Source organism: Oncorhynchus nerka, linkage group LG27 (genome assembly GCF_034236695.1).
Source record: "Oncorhynchus nerka isolate Pitt River linkage group LG27, Oner_Uvic_2.0, whole genome shotgun sequence".
In the NCBI taxonomy this organism is placed as follows: Eukaryota; Metazoa; Chordata; class Actinopteri; order Salmoniformes; family Salmonidae; genus Oncorhynchus; species Oncorhynchus nerka.
In genome coordinates this window covers 46,195,009-46,214,479 of record NC_088422.1, presented here as the reverse complement: position 1 = coordinate 46,214,479, position 19,471 = coordinate 46,195,009, and the positions used below count along the sequence as shown (strand labels likewise).

The following is a 19,471-nucleotide window of genomic DNA, read 5'->3' as shown; positions in this document are numbered from 1 at the left end:
GGCTCAAATGTGTAGGGAGCAAATACAACATGTTATCTGTGACTGCATGTACACGGTCATGATCACAAATAAAGTCACTGGGCTGTCCGTGTGGATTTGAAGGTGAATGTTGTCTGTGTGTGTGAGTATGTGGGAATCAGTATGTGTGCCTGTGTCTATGTTTCTGTGTTTCTGTGATAACCAGTTACTGGTAGCAACATATACTACATCATGTATACATCACATACCTCTACCATAAATCTGTCTGGAACTAGATCTAACTGACTGACACTTGATCTACTTTTCCGCTGGTTGACTGATCTACTAAACCATTGACCTTTGATGATCTTGTGTCCTTTTATCCTGGGATCAGTGTGTGAAGGGGGACAAGATGTCCGGACTGAACTGTGTTGTAATGTGGAAGATAGGACTGTGTGCGTCCCAAATGGTACCCGATTTCGTATTTATTGCACTACTTTTGACCAGAGCACTATTAGCCCTGGTCAAAAATAGTGAACTACATAGGGAATAGGATAACATTTTTAAAAAATCTATACTAATCGTCACAGTTTACGGAGGGCATAAAAGATGCAGCGAAATACTTGTGCGCCAGCTCCCTCAATAATGCAGAACAATAATCTATATCAAGAAAAACAAGAAAATAAGTCAAGGTCAAAAATACTGTATCAAGTAATAAAAGAGTTAGTATGCATAGTAATAATAGACCATATTTACTGATATAAAGTTGGCCGTGTCTTGGTCGCGCAGTATAATAAATGATATATAACAGAACAACAGCATTGACTGTGTGTGTGTGTGTGTGTTCCTGAGTGTGTATGTGTCAAATCAAACTTTATTAGTCACATGCTTCGTACACAACAGGTGTTGTGTGTGTAGCAGTGAAATGCTTACGGGCCCTTCCCAACAAGGCAGAGAGAAAGGCCCTTCCCAACAAGGCAGAGAGAAAGGCCCTTCCCAACAAGGCAGAGAGAAAGGCCCTTCCAAACAAGGCAGAGAGAAAGAAAATAGAGAAATAATACGTAATAATAAAAGTGTTAATAAATACACAATGAGTAACAATAACTTGGCTATAAATACGGAGTACCAGTACTGAGTCGATGCGCAAGGCTACGAGGTAATTGAGGTGGATATGCACATATAACTAGGAATAAAGTGACTAGGCAACCGGATAGATAATAAACAGTAGCAGCAGCACATGGGATGTGTCATTATGATAAGGTATGATGATGTGAATGGGGGTGTGCTCGGGCCTCCTTACAGCACAGTACAATGCATACACGTTTTATAAGTGTAGGTCTATGAAATCCCTGTGGGAATTGAACCCACAACCTTGGATTTCCCTTGTGTTCTGCTCTTACCAACGAAGCAACACAGGACTTCAATCCCAGCTATGCAGTTATCAAGGAACACTCCTTCAACATTCTCAGAAACAGAACTTTTTGACAGGCACGTTCTGTGGTTTAACATCTTTATAGTCTACTTTGCCGTGGCACAGGGTTAGTAGTGCCTGGAAGGAGAAGCGGCATGATCCCTGTGTGTGTTGCTCCTTCTCCACCCTGGTAGTAGTATGGTTGGTCCATGTCAGGTCCTCTGTGATGTGCACGCTTAGTAACTCGAAGCTTTTGACTCATTCCACCGCGTCAGCAGCTCTGAATACTGATTGCCCTTAGGTTCAGATCTGGGATCAGTTTACCCTCTCCAAACCTTACAGTAACAAACTGACCTTAGATCAGTGTCTCTAGGGGCTGCTTCATCCTAGAGCATCATGAGAAGTGCTCACATAAGGACTCCTTCATCTGGAGTCCTTATTGGCTCAGAAGTGGGTATTTCCAATTTTTATAGGTTATTCAATGAGACAGTAATAGCACCAGAGTAAGTGTCAGCAGTTTAGCATCCGGTTTTATTAGGATAAAGCAATGTTGGTGAGATGGATAGATTTTTATAATCACAGGGGGTAATTCATTTTTATACCCAAGTCTTATATTAACAAAAGAGCTGCAAAATATCACTGCACATTAAGAACAATCAGATAAAACTGCATTAACATCAGAACACTAGTTGATCAGTTTAATAATTTATAGACCTAGATCCCAAAGAGCTTTTAGTAATATCCGTAATACGTAGCGCTCTACATTGCCAATCAAGGCAACCGTTATATCAAACAATACATTCTCAAAGTGGCCTATTTGTTGATAGCCAGGATATGCATCGTTAGGATGCTTATTGTTTTATCCAAAGGGATGCATGACAGTGTAATATGAGGGATGAACTGGATGTATCATTGAAGAGAATAGAGAGTGTTGTTGCTAGGCGGATGGATGGAGCTGCTGAGAGAGAAAGGTTAAGAAAAACTCTCCACGGTAGTCATGGAAACATGGACCATTCCACTGTACAGTATTATTTGATTTAACCTTTATTTTATCAGGGAGTCATACTGAGACATGGTCTCTTTTACAGATGAGCCCTGAATTAGTGGAGGGTTTGGCCGGCGGGGATGTCCTTGTCCTGTCGCGCTCTAGCGACTCCTGTGGCGGGCCGGGCGCATGCACGCTGACGCGGTCGCCAGGTGTACGGTGTTTCCTCCGACACAGGGGCATTGTGTCAAGAAGCAGTGCAGCTTGGTCGGGTCGTGTTTCGGAGGACACATGGCTCCCGACCTTCGCCTCTCCCGAGTCCGTACGGGAGTTGCAGCGATGAGACAAGACTGTAACTACCAATTGGATACCATTGGATACCAAATTGTGGAGAAAAAGGGGTAAAAGTAAAAATCGAAAAGAGAAGTATCAATCTACGTGACATCAGAGGGCCAACCAACTTTCTGGTAGAGAATGGAGTGATGAGTACTAAAACTGTTGCCCGTAGTAAAGCACAGTGCGCTATGATAAACTGTATCCACAGTAGCTAACGGCTTTAATGAAGTTGCAGCTGTGTTCATATAGAAGATGTCGCCATAGTCTAGAATTGTTAGGAGCATCGACTTAAAAATCTGGTTTCTACTATTTAGCGAGAGGCATGACCTATTTCTATAGAAGAAACCCATTTTCATTCTTAGCTTTTTAACTAAGTCATCAATATGTTTTTTAAAAGACAGCCTTTCATCTATCCAGATGCACAGATACTGTATTTGTAAGTAGGGACACTATCAATATGAACACCATCCAAAGTACATATGCTTAAATTAAGTTATTTTTATGCACTCTAGAGAACAACATATATTTAGTTTTACCTGCATTCAATACTAATTTCAGATCAATAAAGTTTTTCTTTAGTACAATGAAGGCAGACAATAGCGTACACAACCATATCATTGGCATACAAGTGCAGGTAAAACATTTTTACAGACATCAATATTGTTAATGTAAACAGTAAAAAGTACAGGACCCAGAATCGACCCCTGCGGGACACCTTTCATTATGTCCAGACCTTGTTAGTATAGACCTAGTTTTTTTTGCAGGCTTGGTGAAAGTGTGTCCAGCAGTCACAATTTATGAGTGGTTTAGGAACAAAAGTAGCATTTTGTTGAGACAGAATGATGACATTATGTCCAAGAATTCAGCCCTGACATCTTGGTCCCTCTCCTCTCTGGCTACTGACTATGTGTTATCTGTGTTCTGGGTTTTTCTTATTTCTTTCTAACTTCCTCTCACTTTTTCTCTTTACTCATTTGACATACTTTTTGGGGTTTGGTCTTCACATTCAAACCCTCCAACCTCCTCCCAACCAATTCTTTAAACCTCTCCCTTCTCTCTCTTCCTTGCTTTTCCTGTGAAACATATCTCTTTGTCCTACCTATCTGTGTCCTGCCTATCTCTCCCTGCCCTTCTTTATCCCTGTCTCTCTCTCTCAATTCTTGTCTTCCCTACCTACCACCTGTCCCCCCTGTCCTTCCCTGGTGTCCATCCTGTATGTCCAGCCTTCTACAGCGCAGCTCCCCTCACCTCAGCAGGCATCATTCCCATCATGCAGTCTCTGTGTCCCGATGGCCAGAGGGACGAGTTTGGCTTCCTACAGTACAAGAACTCCACGTGAGTTAAACAGTCCCAGCTTTCTCTCTCTCTCTCTCTCTCTCTCTCTCTCTCTCTCTCCTCTACCCCTTCTGTTTCTCTCCTCTTTATGACAGGCAGCTAATAGTTTAATGTCACTAAGCACTAATGTCCTAACAGTGTTAATGTCCATAACACTTAACAGTAGGATTCGATGGTGGTCATTACCTGTAATTGTATGCATGTGATTGATTAATCTCCTTCTGCTTAGTTTTTTTATTTGTTGGCCTCTCCTAATGGGAGGGGACTGTCATTGTGTCCTTATCTATAACTAGACCCCACACCTCTCTCAATATGCTCTCTTTTCCCTTTTCTCTCTCTCTCTCTCTCTCTCTCTCTCTCTCTCTCTCTCTCTCTCTCTCTCTCTCATCTCATCTGTCCTCTCTCTCTCTCTCCCTCTCTCTCACTCTCTCTCTCTTTGTCCCTTCCTTTCACTCCCTCCACTCTTTCCACCTTTCTTTCCCTCACTCACCTCTATTTCACCCCTCCCTCTCCCCTCTCCCAGTGTCACCCAGTTGTTGGAGCGGATCCGTGAGGTGGTGTTACAGAACCACCTGTTCACAGCAGACAGGCCAGGACTGGGCCAGGAGCTGGAGTCCCTACAGCAACACCTGGAGAGCCTCAGCACATCAGCAGGGCCCTACCCACTGGACAACAATTTCAACACCAGCCAAGGTGTGTGTGTCACATTTATTTTTTAAAGGTTATGACAGTTATTTTATTTTCATGATGGTCCATAACCGTTGGTAACACGGTTAAACAGCTCTGTGTGTGTGTGTGTGTGTGTGTGTGTGTGTGTGTGTGTGTGTGTGTGTGTGTGTGTGTGTGTGTGTGTGTGTCTGTGTTACAGTAAACCTGTACCTCTTTAAACTACCTCTGCTCTCAATATTGAGGACACCAGCTGTAGACAGATTTGGAAGACAAGCAATTTAACCTTTCAAATCAAAGGTTTGTGTTTGTCCTTTCAGAGCACGGAAATCAATAAGCTTGAGGAATTCTAGCAAGAAACAAGTGCTCCCTCTGGACAGTGATTTCCTGCAGTGTGTGTGCGTACCACACCCAAGTGATACACATGCACAAAAAAGTTTCAGGAGGACAAAGACCTTTGGGTTGAAACATTACACAATAAACTGCAGGAGCATTCATCTGTTTGCAGTGTTGGGGAGTACTGAACTACATGTAGTTTAACTAGGTTTTGCAGTAGCTTGGTAGTAGTTGAACTAAAATTCAATCTAGGTAGTATTTTCAGTAGTTAATTACTTTTTTTCCATGTAGTGGTGTAGCTAACTACTGGAACTACACAGTACTGTTTTTGGGTGAAGTAGGCAATCATTTCCTTTCTTTTTCATCATCCGACCTGCCTAATTCTCACTTGAAACACAGTTTTTGTGTTGAATATGCTAAATTACACCTTCTGTTAGCATATGACCCCAAAGTGATCTGTCTTGCAATTTGTAGTCTATGACATTTCAGATGTACATATGATAATTCTTCAAAAAGTAGCTTGGATGTACTGAACTACTTTTTCAAAGTAACTTTAGTTAAGTCAATTATATTTTTCTAAAGGGTAGCTTTAGTGTAGCTTAATTTCTTCCAGTGTGAAGTAATTGGTAGCTTGGTAAACTACATTTTCAGAGTAGCTTATCTATCTTAATCCCATTCGTTTATTTTTGTACCCGGCACCTACAAGTTATTGGATGTACGTACACTGCATTTGACACTGTTCTGTGCGATTTCTATTGGATAAACAGTTCCTGGAAGTCTTCATGTATATTATCTGTGGTTGTGCTGTGTGATTCCTGCCCTGCAGGGTTCACAGTAGCCAGTGTGTTGAAGAACCAGTCAGTGTTCCATCAGTTCCTGGTCAGGAATCTGTCCCTCCCCAATGACACGGCCAGCCTGCTGCTCTCCACTCCTGTCAACCTCAAAGAGGTCGGTGATCCTGTCACATGCATGTGCACACACACATGTACACGCACACACGCACACACACACACACACACACACATGTACACACACACACACACACACACACACACACACACACACACACACACACACACACACACACACACACACACACACACACACTGTACCTAGTCCTCATCTACCCCCTGGGGACTGTTTTAGTTATGGGGTAATGCAGGGTTTACATTCAAATGTTGTGACATGACTGATGAACAAGGAAGTAAGAAACAATGTTAGTATAGACTGCCAAATCTGAAATCTTGGCTATTGGGTATATTTACATTTAGATAACACAATTTTGACATCTAAATTTGAATATACACCCGTTTGCCAAGATTACAGATTTGGCAAAGACGTATTGTCATTGAGGAATGACATTGAATCATACAGTATCAATATATGGCTCGGTGCCTCCCACCTTTCTGTTTCCCTCCATCTCTGTCTCAGTTAATTGTCTAGGCCTGGCATCAGGTCCTCATCTTTATCTTCTCCAGTCAGTCACTTTCTGTCTGTCCCTCCTTGTTTCTCCTCAGTATCCTGTTTTTCTGACAGCTTTCCCTATGCGAACAAATGCTGAAGTCCTGTCTGCCACCTGTGTGTGTGTGTTTGCGTGTGTGTGCACGTGCGTGTGTGTGTTTATCTTCCGGTTCTCTGAGTGTGTGGGTCCTCTATTTCACTTGCTGAACTGCAGGTATTCAACCTGATCTTTGGCCTGTACCCCAGAACTGGAGGAGGGAGTAGTCACAGTTCTGGAGGGGAAAAAGAGACCACACATACCCCTGCAGAGAAGATACTTCAACTGGAGGTAGGCTACTAATGGGAAATATTGAATTAAATTGATCTGAGTCTGTGTATTAGCTCAGCAGTAATCCCCTCCTATCGTCCCCTCAGGAGAAGATGCTGGGAGTCATGCAAAGTCTGGATGGTGGACTGATCCACAAAGCTTTACGAGACCCAACCAAAGCAGCCCATCGGCAGGCCCTACTCAAACTCATGTCCCAGGCTTTAGGCCTAGCAGGAGGAGGGGCAGGCCAGAGATACGACCCTCAGGGACTGAAGGAGGTGGAGGTGCACTGCTTATCTTATCTATCCTCCTCTATCTGAATCATCCCCCTTTTCTTCCCTCCTTCTTCCTGTCTTTTTTCTATTGAATCAATAGCCTTTATTGTATACCCTGAGTCAATTACCTTTATCAATAGCCTTTATTGTATACCCTGAGTCAATTACCTTTATCAATAGCCTTTATTGTATACCCTGAGTCAATTACCTTTATCAATAGCCTTTATTGTATACCCTGAATCAATTACCTTTATCAATAGCCTTTATTGTATACCCTGAATCAATTACCTTTGTCAATAGCCTTTATCGTATATCCTGAACCAATTACCTTTATCAATAGCCTTTATCGTATACCCTGAACCAATTACCTTTATCAATAGCCTTTACAAGACTACCACTGAAATAATTGATACCATACATGATGATGATGCTGATGATGGTGAATTGTATTGAATGTGCTCTTGATTGTTTTTTCAAAGGGTGTTCTCCTGACTGGTGCCATGTTGGAAATGCTTACCTGTGGGGAGGCTGGGACTAGTGAGCTGAGCAAGATCCTATTGGTTCCTGAGAAGCAGCAGTCCCTGCTCCAGGCCTATCGCAGCGCAGCATGTGGAGGTGGGGCGGGACAAAGGACTGAGCGCTTTGGAGAGATGAGCCAGGAGCTCCGAGAGCAGATAGACACACAGAGCCTCATTGACAAGGTACATTAGAGACAATCGCTTCATCCAAAATGGCACCCTATTCCCTATTCAGTGCTGTAATTTTAACCAGGGCCCATAAAAAAAAGTAGTGCACTATATAGGAAATAGGATGCCATTTGGGACACACTCAATGGCTGCTTTGAACTGAGAATCCCTGTGGTGAGGTGCTTTTCCCTCATCAAACACACATAAATAAATACTGTGGATCTTGTATTTGGAATTCTATGGCTCCTCAGTATCTATCTTAGTTCCCTATCTATCTCAGTATCTATCTCTAATACTCATTATTCTCTCTCCCTTTGATTCTTATCCACATCGGTCTCTCTCTTTCTTTTTCTTTCTTTCTTTCTTTCTTTCTTTCTTTCTTTCTTCTTTCTTTCTTTCTTTCTTTCTTAATTTCTTTCTTAATTTCTTTCTTTCTTTCTCCCGCTCTCATACTTTCCCCCTTTCTTCTGTCTCTCCACACCTTTCGACCTCCTCTCTCCAGCTGCGTCTGGAGCCAGCCAACTCCTCGGCCCCTCTGTCCCAGTCCCACCTGGGTGCTCTGCTGAAGGACTTGGCTGAAGTGGAGAAGCTCCTCAGGGATGTAGACCTGCTGTCAGGCCTGGCTCGCCTGCTCCCCAAGGGGGCCTGTGCTGGCCACGTCCCCCCTGGGGCTCCAGCCAACACCACCACTTCCTGGTCCCTCAACGCCACCACTTGGGGGCCCAACACCACCGAGAACCCCTGGGAGGAGGGCGGAGAGGAGGGGAGAGGACGAGAGAAAGAGAATGTGAAAGAAGAGAACCCTCACTCGTTTTCTACCTTTGTGCAGCTGTGGGCAGGGCTGCAGCCTATTCTGTGTGGGAACAACAGGTTTGTGTCTATGTAATAGGATCATTCCTTCTGCCATTGTTATTTAACTGCAGATCCAATTGCATGAGTGCTAGTCTGTTTATGCTATCATGCCAATTCCCTGTCACCCATGGAGTTGCTTGGGCACGAACAGATCTGGGACCAGGCTAGAGATCTACAGGTTGTGCAGGCTTATGTTCCAGCCATATAATAACACACCTGATTCACCTAATCAAGGGCCCTGATGTTTTAAATTGATACAATGCAAATCAGGTGTGTTAGAACTGGGCTGGTGCCAGAGTAGAGAAACACAGTTCTGTACACCTATGCCGTAAAGGCTGAAGTTGTTGATCCCTGTCTACTGTCTCCAGAATCATTGAGCCAGAGGCTTTAAAGCAAGGGAATATGAGCTCTCTGGGCTTTACCAGTAAAGAGCAGCGCAATCTGGGCTTACTAGTGCATCTGATGACTACAAATCCCAAGATCCTCTACTCCCCCATCGGCTCACAGGTGGACAAAGTCATTCAGAAGGCAAGTACATGACCATGTTCTTTCAAGCTCTGTCAACTATCGTTATCGTGAATGTACTGTAGCATTTACACAGTGACTTGTACCTAGACAGTGTACTGTAATAGAGTTATTCAGGTGTCATTAGGCTATAGAGCTATGCACACTGCTGCCCAGGCATGGTCTATATTCATTTGATAAAGTACGAGGAAAGCGGGTGCTTACGTACACAAGATGTGATCTATTTCCAAATGCCAAGACTAAATGGAGGATAGCCGGTGCTCCAGTTTTTTCATTCATTTATACGGCCTAGCTGTTGTCAGACACTTTGAGACTCACAGTGTATTGAGAAAATGTTGGAAATTCACTAGGAGCCCCATGGTCATTTGTATCCCAGCTTTACACATTAATCACGTAGCTACCATGTTCTGTACATCGGGTTAAGGGCAAGATGTGTAGGAAGTCTATGCGTGGCTAGATGAATCATGAGATCCTCAGTCCCCGGGGGTCTCGCTATACCACAACATATGCACAACTGGCCATTGATTCTCTGTTTCTCTGTACATCCCACTAGTTACCACCGGCTTGTTATTGGCAGATGGTCTATAGCTAGATTTGTTATCTTAGCCAGAGGACTGGAGGAGGGAGGGGTTTTACGAAATTAACAAAACTAGAGAGGGAGGGAGAGAGGCAGAGAGCAGAGGGAAGGGCCACAGAAGGGACTCAACAGAAAAGGACAGTTGAAAGGATGTGGATCGAGTAACGAGACGTTAATGGGACTGGGATAGCGCTGCTTCAGGATGTGGCTTGCTGACACTGGGAAGCCTCAGCACCAGCAAGCTGCACCTAACACCCTGGACCAGAGCTAGGCCTGGGATAGCTCTGCTTCAGGATGTGGCTTGCTGACACTGGGAAGCCCGCAGCACCAGCAAGCTGCACCTAACACCCTGGACCAGAGCTAGGCCTGGGATAGCTTCTTCTGTGTCGGTGACCCGTGACTCTGCTTCTGTGTGAAGGCCAATGAGACATTTGCGTTTGTGGGGAACGTGACTCACTACGCCCGGGTGTGGCTCAACATCTCTGCCCAGCTCAGGACTTATCTGGAGGAGGGCAAGCTGCACCACCACCTGGCCTGGATGCAGCAGGTAACACACAGCTTTTACCTCTCTTCATATACAGTAACAGACACTATTCACCTCACCTCATAAGGTAATATTGTCTGATAAATGGCATAAGATTTAACTGGCAATCTTGAAAAAAATTATTGTCCCCCACACAGTATATTAATACAGTCCATATCTTGCCTGATAAGCCCATATGTACACTGTATCATAAACACATACACACTACTGGACAATAAGCCCATGGATATGCCTACCTGTGCATTAACTGCTTATGTTTTCCTCTTCCTAGTTGACCTCTGACCTACGTGGTCACCCGGAACCGCTGAATGGGACAGACAGTGATCTGCTGCGTGGGTTGCTGGAGGGCAACTACACCCTGCCCAACACCTCCACCCTGCTGGAGCAGCTGGACACCATTGACAACGCCGCCTGTGGCTGGACACACTTCATGTCCAAGGTCAGTATGAAACTTGAATGAAAAAGAAAGAAGGAAACACACAAACACACACAAAACAACAGAGATGAATAGTACATCTAGTAGTAGTAGTCCTGGTTGGAAAGAACACCCAAGGTCACTATCCATTACATGAGAGCTTTATAAGATTCTGGTGTACGGGCAGGAAGAACTGTAGACATGGGCGTTCTGATTCAGACTGACACAGGAAGAGCAGTGGAACTTGAGTGCTGTATATTGATCCGGACACAGACAGCAGGCGTGCAGTAATATGAGCACCGATAATCCGCTCTGGACAAGGATGCAAAGCTCCATTCAATAGTCCCAGGATTAATCCCAAATGGCACCCTATTCCCCTATATGTTTGACTACTTTTGACCAGAGCCCAGGGCAGGGACTATTATTGCCTATGTTGCCGATATAGACGTTTCTTGTGCTCTTGGGGGTTGGCGCTGTACTGTGGCTGCCATCTGGTTGGGATCAAGGCAGAAGACAATTTCCCATTAACTGCAAGGATTCTTCTTTCTTCTTCTTCTTCTTCTTGTTCCAGGTCAGTGTGGATATCTTCAAGGGTTTTCCGGATGAGGACAGCATCGTCAACTACACACTGAACCAAGCTTACCATGATAACATCTCAGTGTTTGCCAGTGAGTACACTCACCACTGCAGTGGGCAGACGACTTGATGTAATCATAAGAACTTTACTGTCCATTACATTATCACAAAATGGAAACGTGTCTTTGGCACTCGATTAGACTTTACGGTTAAAAACAGATCGTGGCTAATGGCCAGGCCCGGTGGCCAGATGGATTTTACTGAGAGGACAGTGGCTACGGCATGCAGCTAGCCTCCGATCGGCAATAGATTTCATATTATGAGGAAATAATGTCAAAAGCTTATTGTACATAATGTTCCCCCTCCCTCTCACCCAGGTGTGATATTCCAGACCAACCTAGATGGCTCCCTGCCTCCTCATGTCCTCTATAAGATCAGGCAGAACTCCAGCTTCACAGAGAAAACCAACGAGATCCGCCGGGCCTACTGGCGCCCAGGGCCCAACACGGGGGGAAAGTTCTATTTCCTCTACGGCTTCGTGTGGATCCAGGGTACGTGAGCAGAGTCCTCCACGTTGTCTACCGAAGTGTTGTAAATGTAGACTGAAATGTTGTCAATTCTAGCCAACTCTAGCCAGGTTTAGCCAACTGTAGCTAACTTTAGACAACTCTAGCCAACTTTAGCCAACTCTAGCCACATTTAGCCAACTGTAGCCACGTTTAGCCAACTGTAGCCACGTTTAGCCAACTATAGCTAACTTTAGACAACTCTAGCCAACTGTAGCCACGTTTAGCCAACTGGAGCCACGTTTAGCCAACTGTAGCCACGTTTAGCCAACTATAGCTAACTTTAGACAACTCTAGCCAACTTTAGCCAACTCTAGACAATTCTATCTAACTCTAGACCACTTTAGACAACTCTAGCCATTATCATCAGCATCACAGCCACAAAGACATTAAACGGATTCTTCTGGATTTTGGCAATGAGGCACTATCTATTTCCCCAGAGTCAGATGAACTCGTGGATAACATTTTATGTCTGCGTCCAGTATGAAGGAAGTTAAAGGTAGCCAATACTAACTAGTGTTAGCACAATGACTGGAAGTCTATGGATATCTGCTAGCATGCCAAAATCACAAAGTATCCCTTTAACCAAAGGAGAAAAGATTGGCACTTGGGCTATTTCAAATGAATTAATATGAAGAAAACGGTTGGCTCTAATTCGTGTTTTATACAGAATTGGAATGCTGGTATGGCATTTCCAGATGTTGTTGTGTCGTTGGTATGTTTCTCATTCCACCTTGCTTAGTAGTAAAGAAGACGTCTCAAAACTCGAAGCTGTACTTGTTGTCTCAGCGTTATCTGCCGAAGGCAAAACTATAAATAGGCTATACTGTACATAGACTATAAATCAGCTGACCAAGTCAGGTTCACGGAGGACACAATTGTTATGTCAAACACATTTTTTTTGCTGGTGTTTTATTAAGATAAGGGTTTATTGGGGTAAAATGCTTACCCTAGTGATCTTGAGGTGGGCACACCTGTGTGGGTACCAACGCCAAGCTGCAGATCCAGCACATTCTCTCCGTATGTTTTGTGGAAAACTTGATGGGAAGGCTTATTCACTAAGGTGTAGCGTGGCCCTGTCATCTCTGCCGTGTGTGTGTGTGTGTGTGTGTCCTCAGATATGATGGAGAGAGCCATCATTAACACGTTTGTGGGCCATGACGTGGTGGAGCCTGGCAACTATGTTCAGATGTTCCCTTACCCCTGCTACACAAGAGACGAGTAAGACTTGGAACTCTCTCAATATACCTCTCCTCTACTCACATTGGCTTTTTCTTATAGTTGCTCTACCCTGGGACTGTGGCCAAAATAACCATTCATTCTGGCACTATTTCTATCTGAGGTAATCAACTTACATTGGCCCTGCACATTTAGATAGATAGGTAGATAGATAGTACATAACATGATTAGTCAAAGACTGAAGTACATTTAAAATGTACTGTATGTACTAAATGTATGTTAGTACATACAGTACACACAATATCTAGGTCTAATACATAGTAAAGTGCAAATTACAATACAAGATATATAAAATGCGTGTGTCTCTTCACAGTCCCCTTTATCAGTGTTTGTTCAACTGTTTTTATTGCTAGCTTGAGTTGCCTGGGGTGGCAGAGAGTTCCATGTCGTCATGGCTCTATTTAATACTGTGCGTTTCCCCGCCTCGGTTCTGGACCTAGGGACTGTGAAGAGACCTCTGGTTGCATGTCTTGTGTTGTACCGATGAGTGTTCAAACTGTCTGCCAACTGCTTGACCAGACAGTTCTGCACCTTCAACACATCAATACCTCGCACAAAGACCATTAGTGATGCAGTCGATCTCTCATCAACCTTGAGCCAGGAGAGACTGACGTGCATGTTACTGACACGTACCCTCCGTGTACAACTAAATGCGATACGTGCTGCTTTGTTCTGGACCAAATGCAATTGACCTATGTCCTTCTTTGCCGCACATGACCACATAGCTGGGCAGTCGTCCAGGTGTGACAAAACTAGGGCTTGTAGGACCTGTCTGGTCGACTGAGATGTCAAGAAAGCAGAGCGACGCCCTATCATGGAAGGGCCTCTTCTCATTTGAGCAAGTTCTGACCGTGAACGCTTGCTACCTAGGGTTACGCCCAGCAGTTTAGTCTCCTCAACTTGCTCGACTGCCAAATGATTCAAGAATAGATCTAAATGAGGTTTAGCACTGAGCGAGTGATTTCTTCTGTCTGTCGTTGGTCCATAGCTTCCTGTTTGTGATCGAGCACATGATGCCTCTGTGCATGGTGATCTCCTGGGTCTACTCTGTAGCCATGATGATCCAACACATTGTGGCGGAGAAGGAGCACCGGCTCAAAGAGGTGAGACTGCCTGCAGCTGCCTGCTCACCTGTCTACACTAGGCTCTCCATGTGTGTTCCAAAATGGCAACCCCTTTGTAGTACAATACTTTTGACCAGACCTCTAGTCAAAATTGGTACACTATATCGGGAAAAGGGTGCTATTTAGAATGCATCTCCTATCCAATGTCTGTCTGTCTGTGACATTGGAGCAGCAACACTAAAGCCATCTTTTCTCTGCCTTTGTTCGGCATCCGAGAGCAAGATGATGTCACTCGTATTTATTGCCACTCTTCTGCCCCCTACTGGAGAAATATGGATTTCAATTAAATGTTTTCCAAGTTGAATTCCTATGATAATATTGTATGCGTTTTTTTCTTCTTCTTCATATTCAGAATATTTTGTTCATATCTGGGGATGGGAGGGGGGGTTGAGGTTACATTCACATCCATATGAGTGACTGTAAGAGTAAATAAGAGGAATAACCTCTTATGGAAAGTAACCTGTATCCTTCCTGCCTGGTCTGTAGGTGATGAAGATGATGGGCCTGAACAACGCGGTCCACTGGGTGGCCTGGTTCATCACTGGGTTTGTCCAGTTGTCCATCTCAGTGACGGCCCTGACGGCCATCCTGAAGTACGGTCGGGTGCTCCTCCACAGCGACATCTTCATCATCTGGCTCTTCCTCTCCATCTACGCCATCGCCACCATTATGTTCTGGTAATGGCACCACTACTGCTCTGACGTTAGTCGAGTAAAAAGCATGAGTTGACACACAGCCAAAATAGTAGGAGAAGTGCAGACGAACATAATATTGTACGACAAAGAAAGTTGCACACTGCTCTTTTAACCATTATAATCATTGGGAGCGTATGTGCAGCTTTCAACTTTGTCTATGTCCCAGACAGAAGTTGCCATGGCCTTAGGCACAGATATAGGATCAGTTTACCTTCCTGAAATCTTCACCATTTCACCACTAACAGTGTCTAGGGGGCAACTGCAACTTCTGCTTTGACTGGTTTCTCTCTGACTGTTATTGCAGTCCTCACTGAAAGCCGTGATCTCAAAGCAGCCGTGACCTTTACACACGTTCAAGGTGTTAGAGATTAATCTAACGACTCTTAACGAGTCACTGCGGTGTTCAACGGCTGATTTGACAAAAGTTGTTTCCCTTTCACGTCCACGTTCGTTGAGAAAGAAACGCGTTATTAAAAAAAAAAAAAGCTCTCTCCTTCATGTATCAGGCCGACAGTGACTCCGCTCCTTTGCAAGACGTCCCGAGGAAACGTGCACGGTCGGTAAATGCTAGCAAATAGAAACACTCGCTACCTCACTCTTCAACCAAGGTGCGTGGATTTGAGGAGCAAACTAAAGGGAAGAGGAGATTCAGCACCTTCACCTCATCTTAACCTCTGTTGCTGCCACGCTATGTTGTTGTCTTAGGTCTCTTTATGTAGTGTTGTGGTGTCTCTCTTGTCATGATGTGTGTTTTGTCCTATATATATATATTTTTTTTTTTAAATCCCAGCCCCCATACCCGCAGGAGGCCTTATGCCTTTTGCTAGGCCGTCATTGTAAATAAGAATTTGTTCTTAACTGACTTGCCTAGTTAAATAGGTTGAATAAAATAAATAAATACAAATACGTCTCCAGGCTATTGTCCTTTGGGCGAAAGTGTTTAGAAACAAGATTAGTAAATGCTAACAGTATTTCTCTCCGTTCTGTCTGTCTGTGTCCTGTCTGTGTATGCCAGTTTCCTGGTGTCAGTGATCTACTCCAAGGCCAAGCTGGCGTCAGCGTGTGGTGGGATAATCTACTTCCTCAGCTATGTCCCATACATGTACGTGGCCATCAGGGAGGAGGTGGCCCATGACAAGATCACGGCCTTCGAGAAGTGTATCGCTGTAAGATCGGGCCTTTGTTCTCCTCCCTGTCTGACTCTCTCCCTGTGCTTTATTCATGACAGGGATTTGTTTGTTGTTAGTCATAAACTGTGCCCATGTCTAGACTGTCTGGATATATTTCATGAGAGAAACATGACCCCGGGCTCATGGCTAGACTTAGTTATTTGTCTCTTTCACTGAGTCAAATTTCCTATTTCTGTGTCAAAGGTGTATCAAATTGTCGAGCAAAGTAGTTGAAAGTCCGGAAGAAACCAGACTTCTATTCTATTCTCTGACACTACCAGTCTGAATCCGTCAGCCCTTGAAAGACATTGATCTTCATACACGTCAACAGCTTTTAACACGTCCATTGTCCTTATTCCCATTCTCTCCAGTCTCTTATGTCGACCACAGCGTTCGGCCTGGGCTCTAAGTACTTTGCCCTGTACGAGGTGGCTGGGGTTGGTATCCAGTGGCGCACCATCAACCAGTCACCTGTAGAGGGCGATGACTTCAACCTTGGCCTATCCATGATGATGCTCATCATCGATGCTAGTGTGTATGGAGTACTCACCTGGTACATAGAGGCTGTACATCCAGGTAAACAGTCAACATCCAATATGGATTTCCATTTTTCATGTCTTGCGCTGCTAACTTAAATCCCTCCCTTTTGTGTCCCTGTTTTGTCACTGACTGTTTATGGAAGCAACTGGGCTGAATCACAAATGGGTTTTTTCACCCATTCTCTCCTGTCCTCCAGGGATGTATGGGCTGCCTCGGCCGTGGTACTTCCCCCTGCAGAAGTCCTATTGGCTGGGCAGTGGGCGTGTGGAGACATGGGAGTGTCCCTGGGGGGGAGGGGCCAGGCTGAGTGTCATGGAGGAGGACCAGGCGTGTGCCATGGAACACCGGCGATCTGGTAGGGCCAAGCCTGACCTTGGACTTGGTTAGTGGATAGTTAGTAGAAATATGGTTGATAGGTAGTTGAACATCTACTCAACATCTATAAAGCATTGATTTGGGACTATCCAAATAAGATGTTACCAAAAAAATATAATCTCAAAATAAGGTTCTTCCCTGGTTCTGTAATAGAGAGCAGCTTTATCCTCTCTCTCTCTCTCTCTCTCTCTCTTTCTCTCGCTCGCTGGGTCTCTCTCTCCATCCAGAGGAGATGCGTGGTATTGAAGAGGAGCCCAGCCACCTGCCTCTGGTGGTTTGTATAGACAAGCTGACCAAGGTCTACAAGATGGGCAATAAGCTGGCCCTCAACAAGCTGAGCCTCAACCTCCACGAGAACCAGGTGGTGTCCTTCCTGGGACATAACGGAGCCGGCAAGACCACCACCATGTGAGAGAGAAAAATGTGTGTGTGCCCACGTGTGTGTCAGAGGGTCCCCGGTCGTTTGTGTTGTGTTGACGTGTGGGTTTACAGAGAGACACGGGGAGATGTGTGTTGTATGTTTTGGTAAGAATTTGTTTGAAGGGCTATTCATCATCTGCTTATAAACCATATTGTAGATGAACTATTTGTTAACAATTGTCATGTAATGATAAATTATAAACAGGCCATGCATAATGTTGGCTACAACATCACCATAATGTTTCCGTCATCTTTCCTTGACTTTCCCATATGATTCCCATAACATCACCGTAATGTCCACAAAAATGGCCTTCAAACACAGTATAACCTATGTTTTACGTGTCCATTTCTTCCCTCTCTAACTAACCCTGTCGCTAACTCCCATTGGTTCTCTACTGCCATCCCCAGGTCTATTCTGACAGGTCTGTTCCCGCCCACCTCTGGCTCAGCCACCATCTACGGCCATGACATCCGTACTGACATGGAGCGTATCAGGCAGAACCTGGGCATGTGCCCCCAGCACAATGTGCTCTTTGACAAGCTCAGCGTGGAGGAGCACCTGTGGTTCTACTCCAAACTCAAAGGCATGGCCGAGGAGGACATCCGCAAGGAGATGGACAAGTACGTCACATCCCATTTGGATGGTTTAACCAAGTCAAAGACCCTAAGGTGGAAATGAATCTATCAACATGGCATTAGATTAGGATCTCACCTCTTCAAATTGAAGGGTGTAGATAGTATATAAGTACAGGTGACTGCCATTGAAGGATATGTATAGTTTGGAAACAAATTATACCCATCCACAGCCCAAAATAATGTAAATGACCACGAGTTGTGTGTATGTTGTCAGGATGATAGACGATCTAGAGTTGAATAATAAGCGTCACAGCCTGGTGCAGACTCTGTCTGGGGGAATGAAGAGGAAGCTGTCCGTGGCCATAGCGTTTGTGGGCGGCTCCCGGGCCGTCATCCTGGATGAGCCTACGGCGGGGGTGGACCCCTACGCACGCAGAGCCATCTGGGACCTCATCCTCAAGTACAAACAGGGTGAGACATGATGCGTCAAACACACACACTAACCCTCACACACTAACCCTCACACACTAACCCTCACACACTAACCCTCACACACTAACCCTCACACACTAACCCTCACACTCTAACCCTCACACACTAACCCTCACACACTAACCCTCACACTATAACACTCACAATAGGTGAAACATGATGCGTCAAACTCGCACACTAACAGATGAAACGTGATGCTTCAAACTCACACACTAACCCTCACACACTAACCCTCGCACACTAACAACAGATGATACGTGATGCTTCAAACTCACACACTAACCCTCGCACACTAACAACAGATGATACGTGATGCTTCAAACTCACACACTAACCCTCGCACACTAACAACAGATGATACGTGATGCTTCAAACTCACACACTAACCCTCGCACACTAACACTCACAACAGGTGAGACATGGTTCAACCATACTAAGATTGTGTCTCAAATGGCACCCTGTTCCCTATAGAGTACACTGGTTTGTCACTCTGCTCCCTATAGAGTGCACTGGTTTGTCACCCTTGTGTTTCTAGGTTGCACCATTCTGCTGTCCACCCACCACATGGTTTGACACATGTTGATGTACACTGAGTGTACAAAACATTAGGAACACCAGCTCTTTCCATGACATAGACTTACCAGGTGAAAGCTCTAATCCCTTATTGATGTCACTTGTTAAATCGACTTCAATCAGTGTAGATGAAGGGGGGGAGACATGTTAAAGAAGGATTTTTGAGAGTTGAGACATGTATTGTGTATGTGTGCCATTCAGAGGGTGAATGGGCAAGACAAAGGATTGAAGTGCTTTTGAACTGGGTATGTTAGTAGGTGCCAGGCGCACCGGTTTGAGTGTGTCAAGAACTGCAAAGTTGCTGGGTTTTTCACGCTCAACAGTTTCCCTTGTGTATCAAGAATTGTCCACCACCCAAAGGACATCCAGCCAACTTGATACAACTGTGGAACCATTGGAGTCAACATGGGCCAGCATCCCTGTGGAACGCTTTCGACACCTTGTAGAGTACGTACAG

At 44.7% G+C, this 19,471-nt stretch overlaps 1 protein-coding gene across 6 annotated transcripts in view; it reads left to right on the top strand.

Moving 5' to 3' along the window:
* Positions 1-19,471, top strand: part of abca2 (ATP-binding cassette, sub-family A (ABC1), member 2) — an 82,307-nt gene that overhangs the window by 40,912 nt on the left and 21,924 nt on the right. For 4 of the 6 annotated variants that reach the window (XM_065011708.1, XM_065011707.1, XM_065011706.1 and 1 more), the window contains exons 3-23: positions 3,914-4,025; positions 4,549-4,718; positions 5,854-5,975; positions 6,703-6,816; positions 6,903-7,079; positions 7,550-7,771; positions 8,259-8,626; positions 8,977-9,136; positions 10,129-10,257; positions 10,526-10,693; positions 11,241-11,337; positions 11,623-11,796; positions 12,930-13,032; positions 14,039-14,153; positions 14,661-14,851; positions 15,885-16,035; positions 16,410-16,614; positions 16,775-16,960; positions 17,181-17,361; positions 17,782-17,994; positions 18,224-18,420. In XM_065011708.1, coding sequence (XP_064867780.1) covers positions 3,914-4,025; positions 4,549-4,718; positions 5,854-5,975; positions 6,703-6,816; positions 6,903-7,079; positions 7,550-7,771; positions 8,259-8,626; positions 8,977-9,136; positions 10,129-10,257; positions 10,526-10,693; positions 11,241-11,337; positions 11,623-11,796; positions 12,930-13,032; positions 14,039-14,153; positions 14,661-14,851; positions 15,885-16,035; positions 16,410-16,614; positions 16,775-16,960; positions 17,181-17,361; positions 17,782-17,994; positions 18,224-18,420 — 3,555 coding nt within the window. The remainder of the gene's footprint in view (positions 1-3,913; positions 4,026-4,548; positions 4,719-5,853; positions 5,976-6,702; positions 6,817-6,902; positions 7,080-7,549; positions 7,772-8,258; positions 8,627-8,976; positions 9,137-10,128; positions 10,258-10,525; positions 10,694-11,240; positions 11,338-11,622; positions 11,797-12,929; positions 13,033-14,038; positions 14,154-14,660; positions 14,852-15,884; positions 16,036-16,409; positions 16,615-16,774; positions 16,961-17,180; positions 17,362-17,781; positions 17,995-18,223; positions 18,421-19,471) is intronic. The other 2 variants (XM_065011711.1, XM_065011709.1) reach the window with 1 other exon arrangement.